The sequence below is a fragment of the Astatotilapia calliptera genome, chromosome 18, assembly GCF_964374335.1.
Source record: "Astatotilapia calliptera chromosome 18, fAstCal68.1, whole genome shotgun sequence".
In the NCBI taxonomy this organism is placed as follows: domain Eukaryota; kingdom Metazoa; phylum Chordata; class Actinopteri; order Cichliformes; family Cichlidae; genus Astatotilapia; species Astatotilapia calliptera.
In genome coordinates, this window is record NC_137439.1 from 25,608,231 (window position 1) to 25,636,079 (window position 27,849).

Consider the following 27,849-nt stretch of genomic DNA (forward strand, 5'->3'; position numbering starts at 1 on the left):
TTTTAATTGGTTTTAGGAAACAATATTTTGAGGTACTGGATATCTGATTTCCATGCGCCACAACACTGGTCTAGAAAACAATATTTTTGTTTGCTACAGGAAACTTCAGATCTTAATCTAGTTTCCTAACATGAAAATAGATTTAAGCTTGCTCACAAAAAAACAAAAACCCTTCCTCATGTTTGCCGTCACTTTTTTGAAGACCACACTTGTTTCTTAAATGCTGTAACGCATTGCCGTTTCTCTCCAGTCATCCTAGCTGTCAAATGCTTGGAACACCATCAGTAAAAAACAAATACAAAACTAGACAAAAAACTGTTTTCAGGTTTAAGGGCAGTGAGTGACATTTGTTCACACACAGGTGAAAGAATGCTTATTGACCACACACATTCATTCAATTAGTACCAGAGAAATGACTCAGACACAGGAAATCAACAAGCAAAAGATCAAAGACGTTGATATTATCAAAATAGATTTTATTCTAGACCTTGAGATCTGAGTGATATTACAACAGTCTGATCAGGAGGCTGCAGACTGCAGCCATGTGAGTGAGAGAGAAAGAGAGTACAAGGGAAAAGACGAAAAAAACCCCAACAAATCTTAAAATCAGTATTTACACGTTGTGTTATAATACATCGACAATTAAATCCAGATTTTTCTTTTTGTTGTTCCTTTTGAGTATACAGCTACAAATAAATCAAAATTACAAAAGTTTTGATCAGTACAAAACCTTCAAGGGCTCTCCAACTTAGCAAAGATAGAATTAGTACTTTTGGAAGGAACAAAAATTAAAAAATAAAATAAAATCGCGAACACACTTGAATGCAGCGTAAAAAGCTTATCGTCTAAAAACAAACCATTATAAAATACCATTCCACCGTCATAGACATCATTTGAAATAGTGTCCTTGTGATTCACTCCAAGTACTGCTGACTGTATTAAAGCAAACTTCAGCATAGTTCAGCTTCAGTATTATTATTATTTTTTTTTAAAAAGACAAGTAACATGCTGAACAAAACCTCTGAATTATCCAGCGACGTGTGTGCACATATCTAGCCGAGGGTGTTGTTATGGCTACGAGATGAGAGCGGGAATGCCATGAAGTTAGTTTATCTCAACGTTGAAGTGTCCTACGAGTCAGACAAGACACCGCTGACCTTACTTTTCCTACTGAACGCGTTCTAAATCATTTGAGCCGTCCTCAGGGACTTCTTAAATCAGATGTGCCTGAGACAGTTTCTCCATTTGCACCTAAAGTGCAGGTTAAAAAAATAATAATAATCAAAAAATCTACCATTGTCTTTTTCTTTTAAATTTAGTTCTAACTGTTTAATGGTATTTTATAAATAAAAACCATTCCTCGTGGTCACAACTGTCAGTGATGCACAAGAACATCACGTACTGTATTTCATGAATCTTGAAAAGGTTACTTTAAAATCCACCCATAACGTAGGAGTGGCATACACACACAAAAAACCCCTGTAGTAGCATAGATATATATTCATAAATGTATTTATATATTATATGCAGATACCATGTTACAACAAGTCCTATGCTGAGAGTCTGCATTTTAACAACACAGACTTGCCTCAAAAACGAGCCAGACGAGACACTGCTAACCTTATTTTTCCTACTGAACGCGTTCTAAGTCATTTGAGCTAACAACACGTTACGAGTCCTATGATGAGTCTGCTTTTCAAAAGCAGACTTGACTCAAAATGCCAACTCTGAACACTGCACACAAAAGCACAGTCTATCCGTGCATAGGCCTGAACACAGCCTGTCTCCAGAGTGTGTGTGTGTGTGTGTGTGTGTGTGTGTGTGTGTGTGTGTGTGTGTGTGTGTGTGTGTGTGTACGTTAATGCTGGTCAACTACTACCTGACAACAGCAGGAAACAACACTCCAGATCATCTTGGTCTAATTGTTTCCGGTATCGAGAAGCAATTAGACCAACAAAGCTGCATTATGAAAAACAATGGACAGCAACAAGCCATTAACTGAGAAAACAAGTGCAATTAGGACTATTAATTGTACAAATCCGATGAAGTAATGGGCTGGTTTTCCCGTCTCTGTCACCAAGTGATATCTGCACCGACAGATCAAGGACGAGGTGAGTTTCAAAGACGTGAACCTGAAGCTGACCGCTCTTCAACAGCACTGCTGTCATCAGTGTTAAAAGCTACACAGATCATTTTTCAGCCAGGAGATTTTGAATTCTTCAGGGCACCAACACAACCTGATGAACTGTGATTACCTGAAAACCATTTCTGAGGATAAAGGTTGCAAACAAAGGACAGTTCAACCTTTGATTAACTGCTTCATATTTAGTTTTTTTGTTTGTTTTTTTTAAATGGCAAAAAATGGAACAAACCTACTGGATAAAAATAGAGTTGACAAAACTATACACCTGCATTTTTGAACCTCAAAGACTGCAGTAAATGAATTTATCTCCAAATGCACGACTCTGAACATCCACTTTTTAAAAGACAAACATCTTTTTTCTTTAAAAACAAAAAAACATCTCCCATCTCCTCTCTCTTCTCTCCCATCTCACATGTAATTTACAGAGACCAATAAAGTCCAAACTCAACACAACAATGTCCACAGGACACTAAATGCTGACATATGCAATATGCACACACCAGAGAACAAAAGTCTTTACAAGTCGGATACAAAGGACAAAAAGAGCGAAATCAAGAGGAATCCTGGTGTTTTGGTTTGCTTGTGGTGACACATTTATACTGTGTGATAACAAAGAAATGTTTAACTCCTGCAGGTCTGAGGAGCAAAGACTGATGTCCATGCAGACCTGGCATATCTGATGCATTTGCATATAAACTGTTGTGTGTGTGGTGTGGTCCTTGGGTCTATGTCTGATGGAGGGCGTGCTCCAGTTGGCTGTAACAGCGGGCCATGGCATCTGTGGGACTACAGCAGTGTGGCGGACAGGCAGGGACAGTCATTTTGGCTATGTACACATTCGTAGTCGGTCCATGGCTCCCCCCGATGAGTGTCATTTTCTCAGGTCTAGTACGCATACCTGTCAAACAGGAAGGCATATGTGGTTAGACAAAACGTCACCCAGTTTCAGTTTCTGCCGTAGTCAGAAGCTGTGTGAACGCTTCAAGGTGTACAAATATTTTCCAATCAGAACCCAAAAAGAGCAGAGGGCCATACTTCCCCTGTGGCATGTTTAAACAACTGTGTTGTCCCCTCCCCCCTCCCAAAAAAAGTGCATGTTTCAATTCGCATCACCTCAGTAAGACCATGTGAAATTAAAACAAATCATCCTAGGTGAACTTAAACACCTTTGTTCCCCTTTTGTTAACACAGAAAAACGCACCACACAAAAATACTGCAAAAGGACGGTCGCCTTATATACATAGAGTATAAACTCAACATGCACATTTCACTTGAAAATTAAGATGTGAAAATGTGAACAAATCAACTTGTTAGAGATATTCTTCTCCTGTTGAAAAACCCCCCCCAAAAGAAATAAATAAGTCTTCTCATCAGATATTGATGCTTCTTTCCTGTGTGACAGAAAATAGGAGACAGATGTTTGTTTGTTTTTTAAGTTAATTCCCAATAAAACTGTTCTATCACTAACTACATTGCTGTCTGTATTACTGCTGAAGTCCTAAATGATCACCTTTAAAGTGTTTTTGTGCTAATAACATCATGTACAGTCAGACAGGCATGGAGAACAGCACTGACTGGGAGGCTTTGAACAGATCACATAGTTCAATTCAAAATATGAGACTTTAAGAACGCACAAGCATCTACTTAAAATCTATTGAATGTATCATCTGTCATATTATTATGTACAATTCCACTGTACTTTGTTCATCTCCCTTAAATAAACAGGCAGTTTGCCAATCTGTTATTTACTCATTTTGACATACTGTAAATATTAAATATTGTGCTTAAAACATGAGTAGAAAGTGATATTTTTGACTGTAAAAATCACAAGCTTGTTTAACTAATCATTTTCATAACTTGAAATGCAAATAGAAATTGTACATTTAAAAAAAAAAATGCACAAGTTTTGCAAACAACAAAGTTATATGGTACTATTTACCTAAAATGCAGCCAAGGCTCAGACTTTTTTTTATATAACCATTTCAAACTATTTACAGAACAATCAGGTGTTCTGCATCAAAGAAGAAGACACAAATTATTTATGCAACTCCAAAAAATAGTTTGTGTCCACTATGACACAGATGAGAACAGCACAGGGATAAACCTGCAGGTCTGACAGCAGGCGTGTCACTCAGTGTTTACACTGCAGTCTGCCTTTGGTGGCTTTTTTGCAGCAACTGTGACGTTCACTAGTAGAACTGACACACAAAACAAAACAACGACTACACCACACACTAACTACACAAGACAACACACTAACTTGAGACTCCAAACACGGCAAACGTCACAAACCTCTCACGTAGCAAAACTCTCGCTCTCTCTCTTTCGCTCACTCTCTCTCACTGCTAAAACATCCCCCTCTTCCCAAACAACCAAATGCCACATGTTGCCATATCATTTTTTGATTGTTCCACACGGTACATTTTTCCACCAATAGGGAAGGAGTGTTTTTTCTTTTTTCACTCACAATCAAAGCGTGTTTGCTAGCGCTCTCCTTAGAAAACGCTGTTTTTACCGTTTCTTCCCGGAGTAAACGACAGTTTTATTCAGAAAAAACCCCATCGGTTTTACGTGGCCTATCAACACAATTTAAAACCTGGTACATAGTTTGAAATCTGCACGTTCGACCCAAGTTGAAATGGAGACTCTGGGCCCGTCGACCCCAGAGGGTTAATCAGAAAGCCTAAGTTGGCTAGTTATGTATCGGGCTAATGTTTAAAGCTTTCACTTGAGTAAATTAACTCATATTACTGCTATGTAATGTTAGCTAAGTTCACAGCATATTCCATAAAAGCGCTGCCATACTGCATCACACTCAGTGCATTTCAATCATTGCTCCAGCGAGTTTGACAGCAATATAATAATCATAATTTAAAAAAAAAAAAAAATAGCGTGTGTAACGTATGCATACTGGAAAATTATTTACTAGCACTCACCTATCATGCGACTGGAAAGCGCAAACTCCGCCATTTGTTCCATCAAACACTCATTAAAACAGCAGCCTACAGGTATGTTAGCGCACTCATGCCCGACTGTTCCAAGGGAGGGGCGGGGCCACATGTTGAAAGAGACGGAGGCGCAAGGGAGCCCAGACCGCGAAATTTTGCTTTTACATTTTGCGACTCATTTTGTTTCTCTATCTGATAAGAAAACTATTCAACCAGATAGTTATTTGTGGTGAATGAAATACAGTTACACTTTCAAGCACCACATCTAAAATTCAAGCACTTTTCAAACCTTGAAAAGACAACATTAAAATTCAAGCATTTTCAAGGATTTCAAGCACCCATATGAACCCTGTGTGATACTGTGGAAACTGAACGCACTGCAGTGTGAAGAAGACTAGTGGGCATTTCAGCATAATAAACATATAGTTTAGCGCACCAACAGTCCAACTTAAGACCCTTTCTGTTTGACTCTTTCTCATATGTACAGTAAGCTTATTTTAACTTGCACCACTTTTTCCTTTGTCTTTATGATAATCAGTGTATGTACGCAAACAGACCAATGGCAGGAACTCGTTCCACGTGACGCTACTCAGCCAGTCATATCCTTAATTCAGAGCATGTGTGAAAGACAAGATGTATAATTCTGAAGAAGTAGGTTGCGGAAAAGGAGGGTTGAAGCTGAGATGGCTTATATCTGAAATCTATAGATTTCAGGCCATTTTCTAAAACATATAGAATCAACATTTCAAACAAACAAGTTCCTCAGTTTGGAAACCTCCACAGCACTCTACATCAGTCTTCTTCACACACAGCAAAATCATCTCTACAACAAAATGTCAGTTGCCCTTTACAAAAAAGTCCACAAATGAGCACACGATCAACCAAAGTGATAAAAATCAGCAGCATTGCATAGCCTGTTTCAACAATGCACAAAATGCCTTTCACACTTCAAAAGCATTGCTTCACTTAACCTAACCGTTTTTGTTTGTCACAGTTTAAATCTGTTTGTGGTGACAGATCAACACAAATTTTAGGTAGCGTATGGAAATTGTGTTTCGTAGGAAATATGGCAACTTGTTTCAGCTTAAAAATAAAGTTTGAGAGTCACAGGACGAGCCGCTAAGCAGTTTGTGTCATTGTTCTACTGTTTTGGCTGATAACGGTGTAGCATCCCTGACTGAATGATGGTCTCTTATACTGATGCTTCACAGAGGTTTTATTGGAAAAGTTTTTATTGAAATATTCAGTGAAGACACCGTAAGAGCTAGGAGCAAAACAAAACCAACAATATAACTACCATAACATCAAAATATCAAGGAAATAAATTTCTCCTGCTCACATATAGCATACAAATCAAATTTACATCACTCAATTCACTATATCACCTCACTAACTTACAACTACACATAAACTCTATTAAACGACATTGTGATTGCACATAACTTATTCCATTAAAGGAAACATTAATAAACCTTGTGCCACTGTCAGCCAGGTACAAACTGGCACAGGAAATGTACATGTTTTTCACTTTAAGGTAGGGCTGCTCAATTAATCGAATTTTAATCTCGATTACGATCTGGGCTTTCAACGATCATTAAAAATGACTGAGCCGATTATTAGCCCCTCCCTCGTGCTTTACTCTCGCGCTGCTCCGTGTGGCAAATCGAGCGCACCTCTCTGCATTTCGAACACCGTCACAACAATTAAGAGGACCCGAGGGAAGCTCGGGAAGCTAAGCAGAAGTTATTTGGAGAGGAGAGTGACTGCCGTTGGTTGAAAAGAGAGGCAAAAAAAAAACTTCAGTGGTGTGGAAACATTATGGGTTGGTGGAGTCAGACGTGGATCAAGTAGACACAGTGTGTAAACTTTGCTACAGTGTTGTAGCTGCACCACAGAGCAACACTGCAAAGTTCACTAAACATAGATGTTTACATTTTTCATTTATTTTTTATATTGCAAACATTTGCACTGTTGTCAGTATTTGCACACTATTTTATATTATTTTTTGACAATCTTTAAAGTCATTATTCAATACATTGTTATTGTTAAATAAATATCGTCAAATAATCGAGATCTCAATTTCAGTGAAAATAATCGTGATTATCATTTTTGCCATAATCGAGCAGCCCTACTTTAAGGCACACTATTTATCATATCCTAAAACAAACGTTACTAACAAGCCCTTTAACGGTTTTGCGCCAGTTTCCTGTTGCAAAATAAAAGCATGGATTTCAAAATAAAACCGAACTACCTTTCAAACTGCAAAATAGAAAAGGAACATTTTTAAGTCTTTCTCAGGAGTGGTCCAAGATAGGTACATATAGAGGACACATACTCTATATAGGAAGGTCCAGTCCGGGATGTTATGTTATAAACATACTATACAGTACCTTGCTAGAGCAATGTAACTTTGTGCCACAATGAGCAATAGAATGCATAAGTTGAGCATTTCAACTTGAGGGGTACTTTGAAATAATACAAAAATACAAACAGTTCAAATTTCCTTTCCCTTTTTTTGGCTTTGTGCCCCAAAAAACAGGAAACATATCTACACTGTTCCTCATTTTCTCCTACTGCTTAGCACGTAGCTGCTTACTAGTCGAATGTTTCCATTCCCACTGCTGTGTCAGTTTGCAAGAGACAAATACTTCATAATGCAGAGGCATAATGTTTGAAAAGCACGAGACCTACAAGAACAACATTTTCGGTGTGCCTGGGGAAAGGTACACTACTAACAGTGCTCTGCTTCATACACAACAGAGCTTTTAGCTCACATAAAAGCCAGCACTCTAAGGCCAATTAACAATTCTGCTATCAATATCAGCCTATAATCCAATTAAATAATTCAGCAGTAGATGTACTCCAGCCTTTTCAATCCCCTCATAAGAAAGTCTATATGCAACTCTGCGCTTCCTTGTAACCTCTTATGGGACTTCTGCAGTTTCATTCAAATGCAGATAAAAACCTTTTAGAGTTTGGTTAAGAAGCATCTGTAAACAGACAGACGGCTATTTGATGCCATGATGACCATAAATCTTGCCCTGATTGAGCATTTTAAATGAAGCCTTCAGATTGAAGTGCTTTATTCATGGCTGCCGAAAGTGCTAACAAATCCAACAAATATGAAGAAAGTTCTGAATTCACCATTTATGAGAGGCTGTTAGCTGACAGCTCATAGAATAATCAGCTCAGGTCATGGCTACAGTCAAACAGTCAATTTTGCTTAGGAAAGTTTCTAAGCGAGAGAAATGACCAAATACTTCTGCTACTGTAATACTAGCAGCAGATGTACTTGTAGTAGACCCCCAGCCCATTCTATCAGAACAGCTTGGCAAGACCTATATTAAATGGGGCTGACACATTTCTATGGTCAGGAAGGTGGTGTGAAAGTTGTAGACACAGGCTAGAGCACATGTGGGTGGATACTACTGGGAGTGATGAAGCTCTCAGGCAGCAAAACTCACCGATCCATCAGATGCGCTGGCTCCTACTTTGTCCCCTGTTGCATTCCAGCACACTTCAAAGATCCCACCTGTCCCTCGGTAGCTGTGGACTAAAGCACCCGTCTGGAGAGACACGCACAGATTCATCAATAACAGGCAACATCTTTAGAATATTGTGGTTCAGCATGTATTACCAGATCAGCTTTTAATTTGAAGGTAGCATCACAGACCTGAGTGTTCCAGATATGGACACACTTGTCAAAGGAGCCGCTGGCCAGGTGCCTGCCATCTGGGCTGAAGGCCACGCTGTAGACGGGCTCCTGGTGGCGGGTCAGAGTGTGGATGCACACGCCCCGCTCCACGTCCCACAGGCGCACTGTTGAGTCAAACGACGCACTGCAGAGAGAGGGGAACGAGAGAGGATGCAAAGGGTCATGTGTCAAGAACCATGTGCCAGATATAAAATACACTGCGTCAGTGGCATGACTGCTACTTAAAACGGAAACTGAAACCCACCCCTAAATAAATCTAAAAATCTAGTCCAGAGAGTAATTGATGGGAAGCAAACATGGCAGAGCTGCATTATCCCAGACGCAGAAATGAAGATGAATTTTTTTTAGGCTGCTCGATGTTACCAATAACAAACCAATAACTCATTCTAAGCTTTAATTATTTACAATGATTCTTTATTCAGTTAAACATGCAGTTAATGAACTCTGAATTCAGAGAAAATACAAGGAAGTAATAATGCTGGCTAATGCACAGCCAACTCTTATTTGCATTGTGTAGTGAACCATGTCCAAATCCTGAGCACATCCAACTGAAAGCAAACATTTTTCTCTGGACTGTTCTTTCAAAGGGATACATCAGATCTCAGACAAACAAACAAGCATTTAACTCTCATGCCATAGTTACGTTTAACTGAAAAACTCCCAAAATGTTAGTATTAAAAAGGCCATTTACTATAAACAATCTGTTTATATCTGTGACTGTTTTCTAAAGGTGTTCCACCAACAACAATTTACATACCATTAACATTCCCTTATAAATAGAAATCCCCTTTGACACATGACATAGAGAGAAAAAAAGATGAAAAACTAGGAACACGTTTCATTCGATTCTTACCTGGCCAGCATGAGGCTGGCGTTGGGATTGTTGGTCCCAGGGCCTGTGGGGCTCCACTTGATGGTGTAGATTTCTTTACTGTGGGCCTGGAGGTCATGGACACACAAATCCTGCTTCATACTCCAGATCTATATGAGAGAAAATCAAGGCAACATTTAAAAGCTATTAATTTAACTTGTAATGTACGCTTGGGATTAGGGCTGCTCGATTATGGCAAAAATGATAATCACGATTATTTTCACTGAAATTGAGATCTCGATTATTTGACGATATTTATTTAACCCTTTAAGATCTACCATAGAACCAAGTCCGCCAGAGCTTATATTATTATTTTTTTTTACATGTTGTAGTGCCATTTGTGGGAGCATTTCAAGTTGCTATACATCAATACAACTGTTATAGCCCATATATTAAAAATATGTATGCATTAAGTCCATAGTAACTACATTAATTGCAAAAAAGTGCAATAAACTACAAAAAAATTGAAAATCGTTTTTGTTTTTTGTTTTTACATATATTTCTACTTGGCGAAATTTATGAGGTTTATCCCTCAAAACTTTAAATACAAAAAAGTTGCAAAAAATAGTTTACAACAACAGGAAATTTATTTTGAGTGTCTTCATAGTTTTATTTTGGAGACACAGCAATTTTTATATACTGCAGGAAAAACAAAAAAACAATCCTATGATGCAAATTTGCAAAGAAAACAGCATGTGCATCAAAATAAACTATTTCCAGCAGTGCAATTCGAGTTCTAAGCATCCCAGAAACTATTCAGAAAAGTCAAACATGACTTATGAAAACACCAGTATAGGCTTTTAAGGCCTACAAGTAAAAAACTACATTTTCCGCGAAAATGACGTCACTTCCGGTTTCGGGCAGGAAATGCGATAGTTCGTGTTGACGTCTTTTTCAATGTGGGAAGTGTTTCTGGAATATTATGTTTTTGTTCCTGCAAGCGCTTTTTATGCAATTTTTGCAAAGCTATATGTGGAAGGAAACCGTGACCGAGGACGAGCTGATGGCATGAGATGTAAGTACAACTCCTCCGGTTTCATATGGAAAAAAATTTATTGTGCTAGCTTAAGCGGTTCAGGTTCTACAGGGATTTAAAAATAGTTACACAAAACAGAGCGTGCTGCTCTGACCGGCTTTAAAGGGTTAACAATAACAATGTATTGAATAATGACTTTAAAAAATAATATAAAATAGTGTGCAAATACTGATAACAGTGCGAATGTTTGCAATATAAGAAATAAATGAAAAATGTAAACATCTATGTTTAGTGAACTTTGCAGTGTTGCTCTGTGGTGCAGCTACTACACCATAGCATTTACACACTGTGTCTACTTGATCCACGTCTGACTCCACCAACCCATAATGTTTCCACACCACTGAAGTTTTTTTTTTTTTACCTCTCTTTTCAACCAACGGCAGTCACTCTCCTCTCCAAATAACTTCTGCTTAGCTTTCCGAGCTTCCCTAGGAAATGCAGAGAGGTGCGCTCGATTTGCCACACGGAGCAGCGCGAGAGTAAAGCATGAGGGAGGGGCTAATAATCAGCTCAGTCATTTTTAATGATCGTTGAAAGCCCAGATCGCAATCGTGATTAAAATTCGATTAATTGAGCAGCCCTACTTGGGATACAGTGTTCCTATGAAGGCCCGGCTTGTTCTTTTCCGTTAGGCCTCATTGCGTTGAGTGAACTGACCTTTAGGGTCATGTCATCGGAGCAGGAGGCCAGCAAGCTGCCAGTAGGATCCCACTTTATGGCGTTCACTTCATTCTAGGGTGAGAAAGACGTGAGTGTAAACAAAAAGTCTGACTGGCGCACATGGCCACAGATAATACAATACACTACATGAGGATAACACTGGCTTATGACCAAACAAAAATCTCTTCTAAATTCAAGACTTTAAACAAATCGTTTCCAAGGTTAAGGTTTCATTTACTCCAGCTCACATTTTTATTTTCAAACTGGCCAAAAATGAGAAGGGTAAAAAAAAAAAAAACAGACTCTTTGCCATAACAATTTGCAGAACAATCGTGTTGACCTGCATAGTACATATTTCTATGAAATAAATTAGTTAATAACCAGCCTATCAGGCTCATCAGCTTATGACAGAGACAAATGATAATGGCAGTGACACATAATGGTACGATAATTTTTTTTTACCACTGACTGAATGCACTTTATGAGCACTATAACTTTTATAAGAAACCAAAAGGAGGGAGTGCCACCCTGATATTATGTAACACAGTAATGTTCCATCTAAATATAGTCAAACCTAATAATAGACATAAATTTAACTGAACCACTGTAAAGTGATCCCTCTCCTTTCATCTCAGACAGCTGTCACAAAGCTCCCTGCCAGTTTGCATTCACCTTTACTTTACTGCCATCTTGTGGCCGCAGTCTGCTATTGTCAACTGATCAGACCAATGTGCGGGTCAAGCGGACCTGGCTCTGCCTTTACTGCTCTGAGATCAGTCAGATCTGGGCTTTGTGTGGAAGCACAGCTAGTATTAGCAAGTAAACAAGTATCACCGAGTTGCCTCTTGCTAATCAGTGTGGCCAACGTGTGTGATGTAGAGAAAATGGAGAGTGAAAAGGTTGATACTAGCTGCTTTAGTACATTACCAAGGAAAGTTGTGACAATGATGTTTGACTTGATGATGTTAACCAACACTCCACCTTTATTTGTCATTAACATTTTAGATATTGAAAGTTAATCGTACTGTCAACGTTTTTCATTCTATTGATTTCTTGCTATTAACACATTTTATTACACTTTTTAAAAACATTTTTATTCATGCAGCAGCAATATTTGAAAAATTCTTATTTTTGATACTTACTTGATACAATTTTGCAATTATACAGATCATACCGTGTTTTATTGCTTCTCTACCTAAAGGAATGGTTTGAAAACTTCATCTAACACTTGTCAGTTTCAGCTAATAGTAAATCATTTTGGTATAGCAGATATTCATTTAACTAGAAAAGTAATATTTTACAAGTCATCAGCCAGGAAGGAGTGTAGACAGGCAGCATAAATGTTTTAATCTGATCCAGTTTATCTTGTTAAATAATGAAGGAACATGTTTCTGTTTGTGTCTCTGGGCAACAACCTTCTCCTATTGTCTTTCTGTAAAAGTCACCGCACGTCACTGATCAAACACAGCGCATTTGAGCACCAGAGCTGTTTTCCTACTTGTGCAATGGAGTGCAAACACTGGAGTGTTCTATTCTCACCGTGTGTCCCTGGAAGGTCTTTACAGGTCTGTCCTGGCCCAGCTTACACACATGGATGCACATGTCTGTGCTACACGAGGCAAATGTGTTATTGCTTTGCCAGTCGACATCCAGAGCGGGCGCTGTGGAGAGGTAAAGATATAGCTTAAGGCTGATGTAGCAGTAAGTTGACGTAGAAGATCACAACGAACAAATCACGGTAAAGATTTCTTCCTTCCACATTAGATCTGATCATCAGATCAACATATGGTTTTAAAACAAAACAAAAGAAAAAAAGCTTTGTCTATTCATTTAAAGCTGAAATGATACCTTGTGTGTAAAGATATACTAGCTTGAATATCACAGGATCAAAGCTCAGTCACAATGTCCAGAAAAACTAGACAGAAATAAGTGAAGGTCTTCTCACTGTGCTCTCACACTGCAGTTCAACTAAAGGTAACGTATGCCTAAAAACAGAAACACTCCAGGAAACGTCATGTGAACAATCCAGCTGACTCCTGTCACTCACCTGAGTGGAAAGGAAACTGTTGCTTCGCCTCTCCCGTGTGTGCATCCCAAATAATTGTCGTCTGTGTGAAGATAGAGATGCTTTTTATGACGAACTAGTGTCATTTATAAAAAACAATCAAAAACATTACATAGAATAAAACACTCTCTTTTTAACATCTTGCAATCTTTTCATATTTTGCTTGTTGCACAAGCAGAGATAATACAAAACTACACCACTATATCACAAACATGACGAAACTTTTATATCACAATACGCCAGCCGCTGGTCAATCATGAGAATCCCAAGGTGACAAGGTTTTAATATACTTCTGTACACTAGGTGGCAATGTTGAACCATGTGTTGATAATTCTGACTGGACAAACAAATAGCTTTGTGATTTCAGATGAAACGCTGCCCTTCACATTTATGACATACAACAACCTGATTATGTTACATATCCACACAGACGTGCATGGCATCAATTTGCTATTGCTAAAAGGAAGAAAATTATAGAAAATAATTGTCATTAAATTATCATTTATGCAAATTCATGTTTAACTTTCCCTTTATAGCAGAATATCATTACGAATTTTCTGCTTTTAAATTTGATTCTATAAAAATGGGCAATATTTTGAGTAATGACCAATCAAACCCAAGACAATGTGTTCAAATTGTTTGTTTTAGTCAGACCAGGAATCCAAACCAATGACCGAAGATTTCCACCCCAAAAATATTCATAAATAATAATAAAAAAAAATACAAAGAAAAGCAACGTGTCTCACCTTATCCACACCAGCGCTAAGGATAAAGTTTCCTTTCTTATTCCACTTGAGTGCAAATATAGGGCCTTTATGCTGACCCAAAGTACTGGCCAAGTTACCTGAAAAAAAATAACCAAATGCCACTTGGAAAGAGACCAGGGACAAACGCCTGAAATGCTACGATGCAGAAGATGCCAGAGTCTTACCATCTTTTGTCCATATCCTAGCAAAGCCATCATATGAGCCGGTTGCTAGTAACGTCCCCTCGCTCTGAAGGAAAGAAGCGTGGTGTCATTGGGTGCAGCCAAATTATTATGACTAATTTATGAGTAAATGAATGAGGCTCATTTTAAGCGTTGTGCATCGACTTTGACTACAAAAAAATGGTAACAGGAACATATAAGAGTAAAAGAGCACAAAATGTTTGCAGCTTGGTTATGGAAAAGGCCTTTTCCCTCATCTGAGTGCCTCCTTATACATGGCTATAGTTAGAAGGAATGCCTCTTGATAAAGCTGTGTTTATTAGCATGCACACAGGCGCACAAACCCACACCCGAAGACTAGATGACCAACACAGAGCACTCAGTATGATCGTGTTAGTGTGTGGGTTCCACAGTTTAACTTGACACAATCCCACTTTCACTCACATTCCAGTCTAGTGAGGTGACGTCTTTGTTGCTGGGTACGTCCTGGCCCCCTTCCCGAATGCAGTGCCTCAGAACCAGCTGGGTGGATCCGCCTGTGCTGTTCTCGCTCAGGTTCCAGATCCGTGCTGTCGAGTCCCCGGACCTGAAGGAGTCAAAACAACCTTGCGTTAGGCACACCCACATGACTTGGACTTCTAAAATCGGTACTGATAAGGTTATAAAACTGACCATCATTGCTCCTGAGTAGGGTTGGGGTTTAAAGGCATTTTATCGAACCTGAACCCAAATCATCAAATCCAAAATCTTTTAAAATCCCTATCAAAACTTTTCACATCATCTGTTGAAGAAAAAGGAGAAAGAGATTTTACAAGCACAAAACTCATTCACGTTGGTTTATGTGGATACTTGGCCCTTTACGCAGACCCTCCTATATTACAGGATTGTTCCAGATGTAATCGCTTTTTTTCTCCATTTTATTTTAAGACGCATGCACATACTGAGGAGCAAGACTGTTGAATACACAGCAAACAGCCAGCTGAATACTTACCTCTGGTTGCCTACCATTATAAATTAAGACTCGCCGGTTTAATTTGGAAAAAAGGTTTAAAATGCTATTGGCATGTTTCAGCTTTTAATTCCTGCTGAACAGAGCTTTCTTTCAGATGATCGTTATTTTTCGCCTTTTTTAGTCCACATAGTGGTTGTGCATCCTGTTGGATTGCATGCATTATTCTTCTATATCATCTTGTTCAACTGCTGAAAAATTCAGGCATTTCCCTTGAGCCATGTTGACAAACAGTGGAGCGTAGGAGTGGAGAAGTTTGTGTCTGATGTAACCGCAGAGAGAGCTGATTTATGAGTGGGTTTGTCTGACTAAGAGTTTAACAAACTTTGGTCCGAGTAATTAAATAAGAGTAGAGCAAATACAGCGTTTAATGTACGGCCCATTTACCTAACAGGTGCAACTCTTGAGGTTATCTGCCTGGTTTTAAAGCCATAAAAAAGCCACCAGCTATAGATAGACTGACTGTAAAACGGCAATAAAGTGCACAGAGTTTGACACTTGAAGCAAATAGAGAAGAATTTAACATTGTGTTTAACCCTCTGGGGTCGACAGACACGCCGGCGCGTCAAAATCACATGACCATTTTAAGACGACACAGCTTTCACATGTGGGACATTAATGATATTTAGCGTGTTTAGAGGCTATAGTTAGTGTGTTGTGTAGTTATTGTTTTGTATTGTGTGTCAGTTATACTGTCACAGTTGCTCCAAAAAAGCCATTTAAGGCAGATTCCAGTGTAAACACTGTCTCCACATGGAAGACTAGACTGATACACCTCCTGCTGTCAGACCTGCAGGGTTTAGGCCTGTGCTGTTCTCCTCTGTCTTATACTGAACAAACTATTTTTGGACTGGCACAAATAATTCGTGTGCCTTCTTTTTGATGCAGCACACGTGATTGTTCTGTAAATAGTTGGTTAAATGGTTAAATGGCTGCATTTTTAGGTAAATGGTACCATATAACTTTGTTGTTTGCAAAACTTGTGTATAATTTTTTAGAAATGTGCAATTTCTATTTGCATTTCAAGTTATGAAAATGATTCGTTAAACATGTTTGCAGGTTTTACAGTAAAAAATATAACTTTTTTCTACTCGGATTTTGAATTTTTTTGTCTGAATTTAGATTAATTGTGCTAATATAGTGTGCCAAAATGACAAAATAAATTTCAGATATTTGAGTTTGTGCTGAAAATAATGATACCAAACAAGGCAAGGTAAACAGTTTTTAAATGTGAAATATAGAGGTAAGATCAAAAGTAGTCAAAAACGGCCAATTATACCCTGGACCCCAGAGGGTTAACACCAAAAGTGATTCTTGTCACTTTATCTGTCAGTGAGGGATAAATCAACACCTGTCAGGAAATCTGCTGCGTTGGATTCATGTGTTTTCTGAAAAATGTGTCACATTTGCAGCATGTTTTGTTCTTGAATACATACTCCACCCATGTAAAGAGATTCCCTCTGTGTGATTAAGATAAGATAAGATAACCTTTATTAGTCCCACGCGTGTGAAATTTTACCAGTGTTGGTCAAGTTACTTGAATATAGTAAATAGTTACTATTACATTGATTACTTCTCCAAGAAAGTAATCCTGTTACTTTACTCTTTACCTATTTTCAAAAGTAATTAATTACTTTATTACTTAGATACTTTTAAAAAAACAAGATACACAACCTAAAGCACCAGATCTTTCAGCCCAATTCTATTTCTTCTGCATAATCCATCATATAAATCAAATGAAAAACTCTTTTTAAAACTTGTTTTATTTGTTTTAATCTTTTAACTTTATGCACATTGCATCGAGCAAAAATTAAAAAATATGCAACATTCTCTCACTTGAAGAAATTTGTTTCAAGCTATTTTCTGCATATCCCAGCATATAAAATAAAATATTTTTTTGTGTTTACACTCACTCTTTCAAATAGAAGCAAGTAAAACACAGCACAAAATAAATAAAGTCAAAGATTCAGCAGCACTGAGTCCTGTCACTCTTAAGTCTATTTTCACCTGTTTCGCAGGAGTGGGGCTGTTGGAGGTTTGCCCGGTGCTGCAGCGGTCATGTCAGTGAGGGGTTCTGGGGGTTTCTCTGAATTTCACATTCCTGTGGCAGCGTGCTCGGTACTTGCTCAGATTTCAATTAAAATTTTTTGCTGTAGAAAGAACTTTTCTTCCCACACAGAGTGTACAACACACGCTAATGTTTTTGTCACTTTTTACGGAATCAAACTCAGAGTAATGTCAGTACTTCCCAGCTTTAAACGCTGCATGGTCGTACTCTCTCCCACACTCCATATTATCCATTGTTGATCTGCACACGTCTGCTGCTGCTGCCACGGATGTCGCACGCTCAGACGTCATTGTCATTAGACACTCTCATAAACAAAATCAAGGTTTAGTAACGCAGTAACACAGCGTGCTAATGGGAAAGCAACAGTAATCTAGTTACTGTTTTGCAATAGTAATCCCTTACTTTACTTGTTAATTGAAAAAAGTAACGTGTTACTGCAAATCTCGGGTGATTACACTGAAGTGCACCAGCAAATGTCCAGGAAAACACTCCTCTAACTGAGAAACATTCATTTAGCTGTGATAAAAGCTCACTGACTATTCCACACAAGTTATTCTTTTTATAAATCAACCATTTAAAAATGATCAACTATGTTTACAGATCTGGACTCTTTATAATAAATCATCAAGAGTGAACTCTGGGTAAAAAATACTTAAATTACGACCGATATAAAAAAGACAAGAAGGAAAAGCTAAATCATTTTGGTTATTTGAATTACAAGGTGAAAAGGTGATAATGTGAAGGTCTCAAAGAAACACGCTTAGCTGCGCCAGCTCTCGCCCATAACAATCCCACGTTTGCATCAGAAAACTGTAATACTGACCCAGAGGCGAGGAGGTCGTTCACTGGGTTCCAGGCACAGATAAAAACCTCCGATTCGTGGCCCCTCAAGACCATGGCTTTACTCTGGGGGATCTCCACATCCCTGTCTACCTCCATCATCTCCGAGTGGTGATCTACAGGAAGGAGCGTGAAACAAAAACTTGAGTATTCTTTAAGTACTGTGCAATTTTTCAGAAAGCAAAGCGAATGCAGTGCAGCAGGAAAAGAGAAGCAAATACATGAATGATGAGAAAAAAATAATGAAAAGGTATGTTATATGAGCACATGCTAGTTTCCTCTCATTGAACGCAAAGAAGAAAAAGTAGAGTCCTGTTCTACTGCTACAAAAGTTAATTTGAAAAGGAGTAACCAGTTTTCACTAAACATCATTGTGCAACAACCAGCCTAGCAAACCGCATCACACTGTACAAGATTAGTCATGATGGGAATCTGACATCACCCAACCTACAAACCACAGCATTCCCACAGCAGCACGCGAGTATGTCATCGCTTGAACTTATTTCATAAAAAGTGGCTTAACCGCAAGCACGAGGTGCTGAGGTCAGATGGTTAACACCACTGTGTCCACACAGCAGGAACCGGATCCTCAGTGTGGAGGCATTTAAGCAGTGTACTGAATTGTAGGTCATCGGCGTTCTTGAAGTCCTAAAGCTCCAGCACACATGAACTATTGCAGGTAGGGCTGGGCCACATCATACCGCTCACGGTAATATCGGTATAATGTTGGGCAATGATAAAAAAATGAAATATTGTGATAGAATATGGGTAAAATGCATATGCGCAATGCCTTTGCTTTCATACGCACCATCATTATTACTGAACCGATTTTATGTGGTACACGGCGCTCAAAAATCTGTCAAAAATGTTTTAGTACCACTTTGCTAAGCTATGAAGCTGCACCGCTTGATGGATTGTCGGAGCATTATGGCTACCGTAGTCGGGAGCCTCGCAGAGTAATACATACTGTGCTTCAACATAATATTACCGCATTGTGTGTGTATAACCTCTTTATAAGCTTTGTGGATATTATACATGGTTATGCTGAGGATATGTCGGCCCATTGTACAACACAGTCAGGCCAAAACCAACCAAACCAAAAGCACTTTACACAAAACCCTCAAACTGTGACGCAGCCATGACGGGAAAGATTAAACCGGTCACACAGACAGAATCATGCAAAAAAATAAAATAAAAATCAAAGAGGTTAGCTTTAACAAGATGCAATCTTTCAGAATATTATGAAGCCATTCTAGTGAAATTAGCAAAAAAAAATTTTTTTGACTCATAACCTGATTGTGACATTAATTCAGGTTGTACTGTTGCCTCACTAAAAGTAGATCATCTAGGTGTTTTGTGTACTCATGTTTGAAAATGTGCCAACACTCCTTTGTTTTATAACTGTGTATCAGACATTTAGCTCAAAATAACATCCTGCATGAGACAAGAAAACACAACAGGTAGTTCACAAGCTGATTCAGATTGTTTACAACCATGAGCTAAACTTACTGGCTAAGGTGTGGGATCCATTTTCCTCCCCGTTGGCAGCACCCTCTCCGTTCTTGGTGCTTCCCTGTGGCCCCGTGCTGCTGCCACTGCTCGCTGCCGCCTGCTGCTGGGCCAGCTTGTCTCTATAGGCCTGCTGCCTGGTCTGGACCACATCTGGCATTACGGCATCAATCAAAGACAAGGACTCAATTGGCCTCCCGTCAAATAAGGTGCCATCCTACAAAGAGAACATACAGTGTTATTTAACCCCATTACCAAAGGAGTTGGAATGATTGGGTGGAAAATTGGGGGGGAAAGGGGAAGCTGGAAGATTGGCACGTTGACAGTAGCCATCTTAGTTTTGAAAAACTGAATGTGATAAAGAGGAACAGGTCTGACTGTGAAACTACTTGCTCCGTTTAGCACCCAGGCTCTTTTAACAGAGCCAAGCAGCTGTGACACGGCCAGCATGTGTTTGGCATTGCCTTGCTGAAATAAGCAAAGCAGCATTATTGCTGAAGATTCACCCCTTCCATAACAACATGAATTTTGGCTTTTTAACAGTGTGTTCATAACAAGCCAGGTGGTCTGGCATTCATGATTTCCAAAAAGAATTTCTAACTGAAGTGGTCACACTGTTATCAGAGCAATCGACACATAAGTAAACACTACACCCATTCTTTCCAGCATGTTTCAAGTGTGAACTAATCAGTCGATAGCAATGCAAAGACAGACTCTGACCTCATTGATGCTGACTTCAGCCTCCACATACTGCAAGCCTTTCTGAATGATGGAAATGAGGGCAGCAGGGGGCACCAAGGCTCCATTGATGTTGGACTGACTGATGTGGCTCTCTATGCCAAAGGTGAACGCAGAGTGAGAGAAGCCTGCGGGAAGAACGGATCATGCAAAAAGTAGGATGAAGTCAAAGTTCATTTCCACAGACTCAAATGCTGCAAGATTAAAAGTTATTCATGACCAAATATTAAAACTACTAACACTGCGATTACTACAACAGCAAGCAGAGCTGTTTGATCAAATATTGATTTGTTGGACATACCAGACTCCTGCAGATATCTGTAAACCAGGAAATTAACCTCATCACTGCTTATGCTCATTTTTAGTCCTGGTGATTAAACCATTGGGTCAGCACAGGATAGGAGCCTGTAAAAGTAAAGCACAAAGCACAGAGTTCATTAAAAGCCAGTGGTATTAGACACTGCAGAAGTGAAGTGCAAACGAGTTCTAGTGGTACACATCTCGATCACTCATGTGTTAAAATCAACAACAACATAAATGGACTGCAAAAACATTAGTTGGTATTCTGGCGCGCTAAATCAGTTTTAAAAGGGTCATACATGCACTGAAAATGAAAATGAATCCTTAAATGAAATCATTAAAAATAAATTAACTTGCTTGACCTACATCTTGGATATTCAAAAACAGAAGTAGGCAATCGCAAATGTCATTTGATAAATGACGACATCTTGTTCCTCTTTATTTGTGGATGCAGAAACCACTTAGCTCTAGGCAGGGCACCAGTTTCCATTCATTAACCTACAACAGGAAATAATTACCAGCCGCCTTCACGAGGCAGACAGGTTATTTTATACTGAAACGTCTGGGAAAGATGGGATTTAAACCTCGGCAATAATCCATCGAGTACTTGTGTCTGTCCTCCATATTTGTTCATGCAGAACCTGCACTGTTTAAATGGGACTGTGGAAATAAACAAGGAGACTGGACGAGGGACAGAACATCTACTGTTTCCACGATGCCAGCCTGCTGAAAAAGTCAACATGTCTCCTGCCACATCCCAGAGGCTCAGATCCAAGACCAACTCAACCAAAAGGGCTGGAATCTGGTACAAGTCCTTCAGTAATCCATAACAAGGTGGTCAGAAAGTCCTGCGGGATACATTTTCTCACAATGAAGCAGTATGACTAGAACTTAGCAAAAAGCCTGAAAGAAATCACAATCTCCGATAAGCTCTACTGAAGGAAACAAAAAATGACAACTAACAACACATTTCAATAAAATATGCACCCCTTGCCACCAGTGTATTACTGTCACAGCACTGTCTTCACCTTAAAATCTCTGTTTGATGGTTATAGCACAAATAAATGTAAGCTGATGCAGCACTCCTGCTGTGTGAGCTTTTATGCTCACAAACGTGACATCACATCTGCTGGTGACAGCAGCAGTTTTGGTGTCACTTCAACCTCTTGATTATTATAACCCAGCTTGTGCCTCCACAGCTGGGTGCAGAACCTGAGTGTACAATCGTGTTGGTTTTTACTGCCAATACAGAAGCTCAGTGATTCACAGATTATACAAAAGGGGATGTGTCAATAGTTTAAAACACGAGACCTTGTGGAAAAATAACTTCGCCAATGTCTTTGCTTCCAGTTTTGACTCCTTCCCATCTTCCCATTTCTGAACTGATGTGGCGTACAGTCTGAGTAGCAACACCTATTGTTCATTAGAAAACTCCAGCAGCCACCCGCATCTTTAAAAGCGAACATAAATAGAAGCTGAATGCAGTCAGGTCTAAATGGTGAGCAAAGAGTTATGAGTATCTCTTAGGTAACTTTCAAACTTGTTATGAAATTTTAATTAGCAGCTTAATAGCTCAGAGACATAACTCCCAAAGCTTAAGCATCATAAGTCAGCTGTCTACCCAAAACCCTTTCAGACATGCATTTCTTTTGATTAATCTGACAGCATCTGAACATGCTGGCTTCTCATCTGAATATCAGTCATGGTCACTTTTCTGTAAAGACTGTCATGGCAATCTTAATAGTTTAGACCTTTTAATATTTATGTATCGCTTCCAAGACAACATGAAGTCACAATAACTAACAGGTCTACGTCTGTCACATAGCCACTCACAGTAAGATTAAAGATAGAATAAGTAATTCGAGATTATCTGATAGAAAAAAAATTATGGCACTAATAAATATACACAGATGGGTGTGTAATTCATTTTTCTAACAAACTGATGCATCCTCATCAACTTAGAATGAATACATAAATACATAGACAAATACATATTGGCATTGGTTTGTGGAAGCCACCATGTTGCCTTGCCTTCTTTTATTTTCATCATATCGCCTCCATCACTCCTCTCTCCCCTGCCTGATTTCCACCTCATACTTTCTTCTCACCTCAAGCTTCATCTCCTAAACTGCAGTCAGAGCTCTAACACAAGAAAACATGTTACAATTGTATATTCTTAGCAAATTAGACATGCCACCTTCCCATCTTTGGACAACAACAACAACAACAGCTGGTTACATGCTAACATTATACCAGCTAATGTAAGACTCAAGGTTCTACTTTTAAAATAAATAAATAGAATACAATTATTCATTAATGCGAGAAAAAAGAAGGACATTTTTGGATGCTGTGTGGATTTTCAATTTAGGGCTCAATGTGACTGCACCTGCAAATGTGCTTATTTATCATTGCAGGTTCAGTCACACATAACTCTGAGGGGAGGGGATCCCTCAGTAAAAAAGCTGACAACCCACTCCACTCTTAATTAGGCAAGGGCCTGATGAGACGTGGAGGAGACAGGTAAGCCATTTTAAACATAGAAAAACAGACTGAACAACTCTGAGGTCAAAAAGGAAGAACCAACAAAGAGAAGATACTTCCAGCTGCGCCCTTATTCCAAGCTTGACTCACAGTTAGGAGTCCACTAACTTTTAACTCCTGAGGCCAAGACTGTGTCCCCTCTTGGTGTTGAACCTGGGATCTTTTGCGTGGAAGGCAAATATGTTAACCGCTACACCAGTACAAATGATAATAGAGTTGTGATATTAAACCTCTAATGTATTCACCACCCCCTGAAATTTCAATCAGTGATACTGCTTGTCTTCAATGGCAGGTCCTTCAATATCTCCCCCTCAATTACGAGAAGACTCAGATCCTTCACTTGAACTTCCTGCATGTCATTGATATTCCACTGTCTGTGTGAGTTTTCTTAGTCTGCATTTCATCTTCAGATAATTCACTCTCTTATTAGCTTCACTAACATCAACATGATATTCCTAAAGATAAAGTATGGAGTTAAATATGTGACTTATCATGAAACTGAGCCTGATTAACTGCAGGAATTTAGAGATTACAAGCATAAAATAACCTCTTATAACAATAATTTGGCAGCACTGGTTGACATTTAAAGTCATAAACAAACTATTCATATATTTCATGCTACATGCCACTTTGCTCTCTCTCTCTCTCTCCAGTTTCTCTGGTTCTCATTTCAGCCTCATTTATTCTTTTAAAACTAGACATTCAGCAGACCAAGCTGATGAAGTTTCAATGACCACCCACCAAATGTTTAAAATAGTTGTACAGGTGTAAAAACACAACATACGAGTCAGCCGTACAAACAAACAAAAAAAAAACCCTGCAAAGACACTCCCATACTGTAAACCTATAATGACACATGTTATTAATGGTGTTCTGTAAAAGCAGCAGGAGGATTTATTGACGTATTCTCTAAATAAATATTTCACATCATTAACAAACATCAACTTTAATTAAAATCCAAGCATTTTAGGACATTCCTGGTGATATCTATTAATGCTGGATTCTCAACATTTTCTTTCACATTCCTATTACTAGGACCTGTACCACATAAGTAGTCATTTCAACATTCCCAGGATTAAATATGAATATATATAATACAAGCTGAAAGGAACACAGCTGTTGCCAACAAATCAGCTACAAGAGTGCTCTTAAGGGGCAAATTACAGTACTGAAAGTACTGTATAAATGTGTGTGTGGTTTAAGTGCTTTGGTCAGTGAAACTGGAAAAAGAGTTGCTAAAAGTAACTCTTCAAGTGCAGCTTATTTAAAGCAAGGAAGAAAAGCTGGAAAAAATACTGTGTAAGTTAAGGGACTTCTCAGTGTTACACCTTAAGGACATGGGATAATCAGAAGGACTAAATCATGTTTAGGGTGTAAGACAATTTTCTTTTTTCAACTCCAGCACTGATGGTGTTTAACAGCAAGTAAAGAATAATTATAAAAACAGAATTCAAAAGTAGGCTTAGAGAAAGTGTCAGCTTCACGTATCAAGGCAAATAGAACAACAAGGAGAAAAAAAAATGAAGGAGGAAGAAAATAAACACTCTAGCCCTAAGTATTATCCACAAACCAAGTTCAGAGGGATTTTCAAAGAGTGATGAAACATTTTGTTTGTTTGTTTGTTTGTTTGTTTGTTTTTACAGAGAACTGACTGGTCAGCATGTAGTGATTTTGTACCTGCTGATCTCTTATCTCAAATGTAAATAGGTTATATCTGCAGCATAAGTTACTACGGTGATGTAACCCTGTACGAATACAACCCCTTTGTAATACTGACAAACACTGGGTTAAACCTGAAATTACCGCAATAAGCCCAAATCCTGCTCCGTACTTTAGACTTCTGGTTAGACCACAGATAAAAGACTGCTGTGCTCTTCTTTAGAAGAGTCCCTACACTAGGCATTAGCGATATAATTTTCAACACAACCAAGAGAAAGACACCAAGCAATACCTACGGAAGGGGGTGGGAGGGCAAAGGAAGGACAATAAATAGTGATATGTGTTACCCATGTGATCGTGATATCCTCAGAGGCGCATCATAGCGCTTTTGTCCTCGGAAACAATTTTCAGCCCCTAGGAGAAGAAAAATACAAACATAAATGCCCCATTACAAAATCAGTAACTACACTACAGTTCATTATACATACAAAAGCTGCTTGGTGTGTAATCACTCCTTAAAACAAACAAACAAAGTGAACAAAACATATTTTCATATCTTTTAAGTTTGATATGAAAAGTCAGACTCATGAGTGGCACCCTTATGACTCGCAGCCCAACTCTCCCCATGTAGTGGAGGTAAATAATCTGCTCCAGCTTTCTGAGAACCAGACAGGCCCTGCCACACATTCACGTGGGACACAGTTTCCCTATCAGTGTCATGACAAATTACCCTACTGAGAACGAACATTTTAGCAATGGCTTGTTAGCAAGTGGATGAGAAGGCAACCTGAGTAAAATGCTCTGAAGGAAGGGGCGTGTCACAAAACAATGAGAGAATCTAGGTCAGCAATGCAAAAAGCTGAATACACCAAATGGATATGTGTGCCATGCCTGGCACCAATCCCTGCAGTACTTCTCTAAAAGAGACGCATGCCTTAAATACACTTAAATAGTAAAAAGGAAACGAAATACAGATGTTCCACTGTTGATTCAATGTAATAAAGGCGGCTGTTGCCTAGAATATTAACAAACAATTGCTCACTTCTTCGTGTGGTATTTTGCATATTAGTACTTTCAACTGGGCAAATCAGATTTTGTTTGGTTACCATTTTAGGCGAAAGGTCGTCTGTCTGACTGGAGCCAAGTTAAATACATTTGTCATCATGTTAGTCTGCAGGGAGCTAGCGATGAATGAATGAGTTGAACTTTGGTGTGTGACAAGTCACTATCAGCACAGTGTGTGCTCATAAATTACTCAAACTGCCCCCAAGTGCCTTTAAGACAACTCTGTTTAAAATAAACTCTCTACTATCAGCACATCTATTAACAGAGTAGCAATAAATAGACTTAAATAGTTCCTGCTGTATTTGTAGGTAGGCTGACAATTGTCCACATGTCATGTGTCACGGGGAGATGCGAATGTACGAAAGGGCGCTACCGGCCTTAGCATTCCAGATATAATTGTCAAATGAAGGCTAATTACTTGCGTTTCATTCCCTTTAACTTCACCACCAAAGAATAGTTCAAAGTTGTGTAGATGCAATTTTAACGTGGTGTCTAGTGTGCAGTGATAAAAGCTAATCAAAAGCTAACGTGCGAGTTAACATTAGTTTTGCCTCAGCGGCGGCCGTACCCGTCAGTACACATGCCAGCCAGGCAAGGCGGTCTGTACTTCATTTAATGCTCCTCACAAGCACTTAGCCGCATCTGCTAATCAAATATTTTAAAGTTCTATTAACCCGTAACTTTTTTTTTATTCATACAAAAATATACGCAATTCACGACAACAGAGTAAAGTTAGCTTCTCTGAAACTGCATTTCAAACGAATACAGTGAGGTCGTCAGCCCGCTGCCGCTCTGAGCCTTCCAACAAGCTAACTAGCTAACCTAGCATGCTATGCTAACAAGTTAGCTACAATTTCCTACCTACTTGGACAAAAACCTCTCAATTGGCGATATCTTCCACAGCTCTCGTGTTCAAGTCAAACCGTGTCATCTCTTTAACCGACTGCAAGAATGGTGGTTTTCCCACATATATGAACTACGATAAGGTTATAGTATTAAAGCTAAAGGTAGGCGTTGAGAGGCTGTAACGGCTTCAGACATTAGACACATTGGAGTGACCCGACATGCAAAAATGAGCTCCTGTAACAACTGTTATTTCAAAGCGGCGCGGACTAAAGATCAATATAAAGATTAACCCGTGACGACGGGAGCCCATTATGCAAAAATATTCCACGTGTGTTCCGTTAAATAATCAAAACTAATAGCTCACTCATGTTAGAATAACAGGGTATTTTATAATTCCGTCCACATGTAATTGAAACACAACCATAGAGCGGTAACTAACCTATTTCCCTCAAAAAAAAAGCCACCAAAAATCACGCCGGGTTTTGCAAATGCTGAAACTGTCCTCGGAGTTGATTAAATATAATGTCTTCGCCCGTTTCATATGTTCACGCCAACATGGAGCCGCATTTCCACGCAGAAACCGAGCGATAAGATTGGGGGGGGATTAGGGAGAAAAAAAAAACATACCAAGGCCTCAGCGAGTTTGTCCCGCAGCCAAGCACCAGTCATAACAGTGTCCTCGCCCATCCCCCACTACACCCCATTTTCTCTTGGCGAGTCACCACTAGCCCTGGATTAATGACACCCCACCCCCTATCCTTTCCCCAGTCATTCAGACTGGGAAAGTCAACAACAGCTTACATCATCATTGCAATCTGTGTTTTACACAGATTTATCAGAGCGCTTTTTTTAGCTGCACACATAATCCATAATCATGCTAATTCCGGCCATGTGCACGATGAAAATCA

General features: G+C 39.0%; 1 protein-coding gene across 4 annotated transcripts; it reads right to left on the reverse strand.

Annotated features, from left to right (window-relative positions):
* Positions 1-2,477: 2,477 nt before the first annotated feature.
* Positions 2,478-27,601, reverse strand: tbl1xr1b (TBL1X/Y related 1b). 4 transcript variants are annotated; one of them, XM_026149741.2, is made up of 16 exons: positions 27,381-27,601; positions 25,378-25,444; positions 20,832-20,935; positions 20,513-20,658; positions 19,793-20,009; positions 18,267-18,399; positions 14,811-14,952; positions 14,370-14,433; positions 14,185-14,282; positions 13,421-13,481; positions 12,913-13,034; positions 11,371-11,445; positions 9,660-9,787; positions 8,765-8,930; positions 8,556-8,657; positions 2,478-3,041 (listed from the first exon to the last, which is right to left on the reverse strand). In XM_026149741.2, exons 3-16 carry the CDS (start codon positions 20,887-20,889, stop codon positions 3,015-3,017), a joined length of 1,539 nt encoding a protein of 512 aa, XP_026005526.1. In that variant the 5' UTR covers positions 20,890-20,935; positions 25,378-25,444; positions 27,381-27,601; the 3' UTR covers positions 2,478-3,014. The 4 variants fall into 4 exon arrangements, with proteins under 4 accessions (XP_026005526.1, XP_026005528.1, XP_026005524.1 ...); XM_026149743.2 differs by having other exon boundaries at positions 27,569-27,589; XM_026149739.2 differs by lacking the exon at positions 27,381-27,601 and adding an exon at positions 26,961-27,151.
* Between the last annotated feature and the right edge of the window lie 248 nt (positions 27,602-27,849).

Bases quoted from the DNA above. Each gene is read 5' to 3' on its own strand.
- tbl1xr1b (XM_026149741.2), bottom strand. From the start codon at position 20,889: ATGAGCATAAGCAGTGATGAGGTTAATTTCCTGGTTTACAGATATCTG. The intron at 20,659-20,831 runs GTATGTCCAACA...TTCTTCCCGCAG, and splicing joins CAGATATCTGCAGGAGTCTG to GCTTCTCTCACTCTGCGTTC. The intron at 13,035-13,420 runs GTGAGTGACAGG...ACCTCTCCACAG, and splicing joins ACAGTTTCCTTTCCACTCAG to CGCCCGCTCTGGATGTCGAC.